Source organism: Caretta caretta, chromosome 24 (genome assembly GCF_965140235.1).
Source record: "Caretta caretta isolate rCarCar2 chromosome 24, rCarCar1.hap1, whole genome shotgun sequence".
Lineage (NCBI taxonomy): Eukaryota > Metazoa > Chordata > Testudines > Cheloniidae > Caretta > Caretta caretta.
Window position 1 is genome coordinate 19,557,985 of NC_134229.1, and position 6,000 is coordinate 19,563,984.

At 65.1% G+C, this 6,000-nt stretch overlaps 1 protein-coding gene across 7 annotated transcripts in view; it reads right to left on the bottom strand.

Annotated features, from left to right (window-relative positions):
- BCAM (basal cell adhesion molecule (Lutheran blood group)) overlaps positions 1–4,287 on the bottom strand; it is a 33,738-nt gene extending 29,451 nt beyond the window's left edge. For all 7 annotated transcript variants that reach the window (XM_048828127.2, XM_048828126.2, XM_048828125.2 and 4 more), the window contains exon 1: positions 4,153–4,287. In XM_048828127.2, the coding sequence (XP_048684084.2) occupies positions 4,153–4,213 (61 nt within the window). In that variant the 5' untranslated portion in view covers positions 4,214–4,287. The remainder of the gene's footprint in view (positions 1–4,152) is intronic.
- Positions 4,288–6,000: the final 1,713 nt, after the last annotated feature.

Consider the following 6,000-nt stretch of genomic DNA (forward strand, 5'->3'; position numbering starts at 1 on the left):
AGAAATGGGGGTGGGTGTTTTCCAGACACTTTAGTCCTCTCCCCTTTGTTCCCCTCCCCTGTCTGTCTCCCCTTTATTCCTCTCCCCTTTGTTCCCCCCCCTCCCGCCAGCTGAGACCCTACCTCCATCCATCTGGGCTCAGGCCGGGCGACTGCTGGCGATGGGGGGCCAGTGACAGATTAGCCTCATTAGCAGAGCCCCCACTGGGGGACAGGGCGGTGGCAGCTGGTGCCACGGAGGCCATGAAGCAAAGGCCTTGGTCAAAGCCAGACCCGAGCCATGGGGTCAGAGGAAGGCTATGAGGTGGTGGCAGGGACACACACACACACCCCGCCCCTGCCCCACACAGTGAGGGGAGTCTGAATAAATCCCAAACTCTGCCTTCCCTATAACAAAGGGGATCAGGGATGGGAACCCAGGAGTCCTGGTTCCCAGTCTCTCCCCTCCCCTCCCCCTCTAACCCACTAGACATCCCCCCCCAGCCCAGAAAGAACCCAAGAGTCCTGACTCCACCTCCCCAGCTCTCTCCCACTAGGCCTCTGCTCTTATAGACACTTTCCCCAGCTGGTTTCAGAGCCCACCCCGGGGTGGGGTTCTTCCCTTTAATTCCCAGAGAAAGTGCTCCCCGTGTTCCATCTGGGCTCCAGACACTGGTGGATTGGGACCACCCTGGGGCCCTGGTTGGGCCGAGGTGTTGGAGGGTCTATGGGTCCAGAGGAAGGGACTCCAGACAGCCCTGCCCGTGGGGCTCCCGTGTCTCCAGAGCACTGGAGGGGAGGAAGGGGTTACAGGCCGGGCAGGAAGGAGCTGGGAGCAGATTAAACAGTAACAGGTGCTGCTGACCCAGGGAGCAGCTGTCACTGCCTGAACCCGAGCTGGGCAGCAGGAGGCGAGGGTGGGGTGGGGAGCAGGAGCTGGGACCCTCCTGCCCAGCGTGGGGCACATTCCCTCCACCACACACAGACAGGGGGCTGGGATGGGCGTCTGCTTCCACACATGCGCAAGGGGCTCAGCCAGCCTATCTGTTCACATGCAAAGGGGCCCATTGGTGCATGTGTGTGCAAAGGGCCCAGCCAGCCTATGTATGTGCAAAGGGGCATGGGGCCCATTGGTGCATGTGTGTGCAAAGGGCCCAGCCAGCCCTATCCAGACATGCGCCAAGGGGCACAGGACACGCTCAGTGGTGCATGCGTGTGCACAGGACCCAGGGTGCACTCGACCCATCCATGTGCGAGGGGAAGGCTCGGGACACACTCCTGTGCGTACATCCAGCCAAGGGCACAGCCTGCCCATCGGTGCGGCCTGCCCAGTGGCGCTGGCATCCTGGGAAGGACTCTCCGCTCCTTACTCTCCATGTTTGTTCATTGCACCAGCTCCACTCCCAGCCCAGGGTCTCCCCACTACCCTGACTCCCCCCCCACCCCCACCCCCACCCCCAGCCTGTGCCGTGAGAAAGTCCAGGTCCAAGGCCTGGCTATGAATAGCATCACCCAGCCCCGAAGTCCCAGAGCAGCTAGAAATAACCCTGGCAAAGGACTTTCCTACTGTCTGTCAGAGCGGCCCTGTTAATCTGCTGCTCCCAGGACTACGGACTGCATGGCATGGCACACAGCCCTGCAGTCCCACTGAGCTACCTTGGCTAGCTAACAGGGGGAGTCCCAGGCAGGCGCCTCTGCCAGACAGAGCCACAGACATCCAGACCCAGGGGGACAGAGGGAGGGGCTGGGGGCCAGGACTCCTGGGTTCTCTCCCCAGCTCAGGGAGGGGATTCAGGTCTGGTGGGTTACTGAGGGGGGCAGGGCTGGGGGCCGGGACTCCTGGGTTCTCTCCCCCACTGTTCTGAGGAGGGGCTATGCCCTGCACTGCAAGACAACAAGGGAAAGATGAGAGCTGGAGAGAGGGAGCCAGGCGGGTAGGGAGGCAGGTGCTGAGCAGCGAAGGGTATCCCTTGTACAACGGGACCATGCTGGCAGGCACCTGAAACCCTGTTGCCTACCCTCGCTCTCAGGGCACAGAGCAGGGCAGGGAGGATGACCCTGGGGGGCCTGCAGCTGTCCCTGGGCAGTGCAGGGGCAGGGGTGTGGAGGAGACCGGCCGGCTCCACTCAGACACACCTGGGCGATGTTATCAGGGCGCAGGCTGGAATGTGCCCGGCTGGGAGCGGGGAAGCCCCAGCAGAGACCGTCGTCGAGTGGAGCTGGTCTGCCCCCAGGCCAGGCTGATCTCGGTGCAGCCCCCCTGCGGACCCCAGTGCGACACTGGGCCATGCAGTGTCCCCCCTTCCCGGGCCAATCTCCAAGTGCACAGGCCCCCTTGCCCCACCGTGCTGCGCCATGCAGCCACCCTCCAACGCTTCCCCAGGCTTGGCCTGGCCAATCTCAGCATGCTTCCCGCCCGGCCCTGCCAAGGCAGCCTTCTCTCTCCCCCGCTCCCCACCCGAGAGGCCAGGTTGGGCTCCCTAGGCCACACTAAGTGTCCTTCTCCAGGGAGTGTCTCCCATTTGCTCAGCCCTGGGGCTGGGCTGGGACCCAGGTGCTCTGTGCTGGGGCCAGGCTGGGGGAGAGGGGACCCCGTTTGCGCTGCGCCAGGGTGGGTGGGGTGGGGCTGCCAGATGCACAGAGCCCAGGAGGCTGGGAAAAGCTATGCAGAGGCCAGGAATGCAGGCAGCAGGAGCAGAGCAAACAACGGGCTGGGGCATGTTTGGGTAGAGGTGGGCGGGGGAGGCAGCTCCCGAACCCACCCCCCTCCAGGCATCCCTGCCTCATTCCAGCTCTCCCTCCCAGCATCCCACCCATCCACCTCCCTGACAGCTGCCAACGCTCAATATCTGCCCACCCGTGCCAGCCCCCAGCACTGCCAGCATCCACAGAGTGCTGAGCCAGGGCGCGCGACCTCCGGCATTCCAGAAACCAGGGGGAGCCGGGATCGCTGGGTTCAACCCCCTGCTCAAGGAGGGGAGTGGGGTCTCAGGGGTTAGAGGAGGCAGGGCTGGGAGCCAGGACTGCTGGGTTTTCTCCCCACTCTGGGACAGGAGTCATGGTGTACATGCAGAGGGGAGAGCAGTACCCCCGCCCCCCCCACACACACACTAATCATTGTGGTAACTTTTCTCATCTTGTCACCTTGCTGGTGAGTCACTAAACACAAAGTCATTGCCCCCCAGAAACGTGCCAGGGCGGGTGCTGGAGGGCAAATGTTAAAAGGCCAGCTGGGGAGAGGAGCGGGGAGGGGATGAGGAAGGTTTGCAGTGGGAGAGGGGATGGGGGGGGATTTGTGAGGGGAAGGGGACGCAGGCTGAAGGGACACAAGGAGTGGGTGTGGGGGGGAAAATCACACTAAATTCCCTTTCACCCTCCCAGACCCCTTTAAATTCCCCATGGCTTTCAAACCATTAATTAAAGCGGGGGGTCTCTCTAACAAAGGGCTCTGCCCCCCATCCAGAGCCAGCTCCAAAGATAATGGAGCGGGGAGGCTGAGCCATCAGCCCCCTAAACCCAGCCCCTCACCCTATACAGCTGTCACACACACAGCTCCCACCTACCCCTCCCCTGCCCTCCCCACCCCCCAGCCCCTCCCCCTGCCCTCCCCACACCCCCGCACCCTACACACCTCCCCCTCCCCCTGCCCTCCCCACACCCTAAATAGCTACCTCTCCTCCTGCCCTCCCTACGACACCGGCCCCCCACCCCACTCAGCCACCTCCCCCTGCGCCCCCCAACTCTGCAGCCAGCTGGAGAGACTGGAGGACCCCCGCTCCTCTTACCCGGCTAGAGGGAGAAGGGTCCTGCCAAGGGGGCTCAGCCTGGCCGGCGACTGTTACAGCAGGGATGGGGATGGGGCCCCCTGGCCCAGGCAGGGAGGGGCAGAGACGAGCCCCGGGGAGCCCCTGCCGGGTGAGGCGGGGGCAGCCCAGGGCCGGAGGGGGGCAGGCAGAGGGCCTCGCAGATGTCGCCCCCCCCAGTAATGCGAGACTAAAGTTCACACTGCGGGGGGGAGCGCTGGGCAGCGCCTGCCCTGGGGCTTAGGAGGGCTCCGGGGCGCACGGGCTGGACGGTGGGACGCAGGGCGAGAGCCCGGGCAGCGAAGGGGCCTGAGGGTCGGGCGGCCGGGGCGCACGGTGAGGGGCGCCCGGTGTCCAGGTCCGGTGCCTACCTGGGCGACCGATCAGAGCCAGAAGCAGGAGGCCCCGCAGCGGGCAGCCGGACTGGCCCATGGTGTCCGCGGCCGGGAGAAACTGTAACTAACTCCCGGAGCCCGGCTCGGACTCCAGCCCCCGAGCCCGGCTCGCCCCGCCCCGAGCCCGGCTCGCCCCGCCCCCGACCCCCAAACAGCCACCTGCTCCAGAGCGGGCGGGGCTCCTGGCTAGAGACATCCCCGGGACCCCCCCCCAGGACCCCCCTTCCGAGCCCACAGCCAGCGCTGCCCCCTGCAGCCCTCGCCACAGCAGGGACCCCCTAAAGCACATTGGATCCCCTTCTCCCCAGCCAGCCCCACTCCCCGCCTTAGCCTGCTTCCCCCCTCGCCGCTGCAAGGCCCTGCCAGGCCTCCCCACCTCACCCTCCAGCACCTCCTGCTGAATCCCAGAGCCAAGGGTCCCTGCCGCTGTCACGGCCATAGCCACGCGTCAGGGTCTGCACCAGGGCAATCGGAGCCGAGCCTGGAGCCAGGACTCCTGGGTTCATCTCCGGCCGGTTGGGATCCGTTTACCAGTCAGACAGGTCAAAGAGACTCTAAGAGGTCTGCTAGACCAATCCTGACAGGCCTGGGTAGAACCCAGGAGTCCTGGCTCCCAGGGCCCAGCTCCCCCCTCCTCTAACGCACTGAACCCCACTCCCCTCCCAGAGCCAGGGACAGACCCAGGAGTCCTGGCTCCCAGGGCCCAGCTCCCACCCCGTCCTCTAACCCACTGAACCCCACTCCCCTCCCAGAGCCAGGGACAAAACCCAGGAGTCCTGGCTCCCAGCTCCCCCCTCCTCTAACCCACTGAACCCCACTCCCCTCCCAGAGCCAGGGACAGACCCAGGAGTCCTGGCTCCCAGGGCCCAGCTCCCCCCTCTTCTAACCCACTGAACCCCACTCCCCTCCCAGAGCCAGGGACAGACCCAGGAGTCCTGGCTCCTGGCTCCCAGCTCCCCCCTCCTCTAACCCACTGAACCCCACTCCCCTCCCAGAGCCAGGGACAAAACCCAGGAGTCCTGGCTCCCAGCTCCCCCCTCCTCTAACCCACTGAACCCCACTCCCCTCCCAGAGCCAGGGACAGACCCAGGAGTCCTGGCTCCCAGGGCCCAGCTCCCCCCTCTTCTAACCCACTGAACCCCACTCCCCTCCCAGAGCCAGGGACAGACCCAGGAGTCCTGGCTCCTGGCTCCCAGCTCCCCCCTCCTCTAACCCACTGAACCCCACTCCCCTCCCAGAGCCAGGGACAAAACCCAGGAGTCCTGGCTCCCAGCTCCCCCCTCCTCTAACCCACTGAACCCCACTCCCCTCCCAGAGCCAGGGACAGACCCAGGAGTCCTGGTTCCCAGGGCCCAGCTCCCCCCCCCCGTCCTCTAACCCACTGAACCCCACTCCCCTCCCAGAGCCAGGGACAGAACCCAGGAGTCCTGGCTCCCAGGTCCCAGCTCCCCCCTCCTCTAACCCACTGAACCCCACTCCCCTCCCACAGCCAGGGACAGAACCCTGGAGTCCTGGCTCCCCACTCCCATCCATCCAAGACCACTTCCAGCCCAGGGCCTGACCTCTCTGCTCTCAACCTGCTACCACCTGTCCCTCACCTTCCCGTTTCAGAGGCTGCATATTCCTCGTTCCTGTCTCAGGGTCTGGGGGCAACCCCCAGACCTGGATCAAAGGTCACACCTGACTGGGGGGAAGGCCCTGCAGGATTGGTGGCAGTGAGTGTGTCATGCATGCGCAAAAGGAGGGGACGGAGAATGGGATATGGGGCCTTGCTCCTAGGGGTACCAGTGTCAATCTGGCCCCAGGATGCTGGGAGGATGGGGG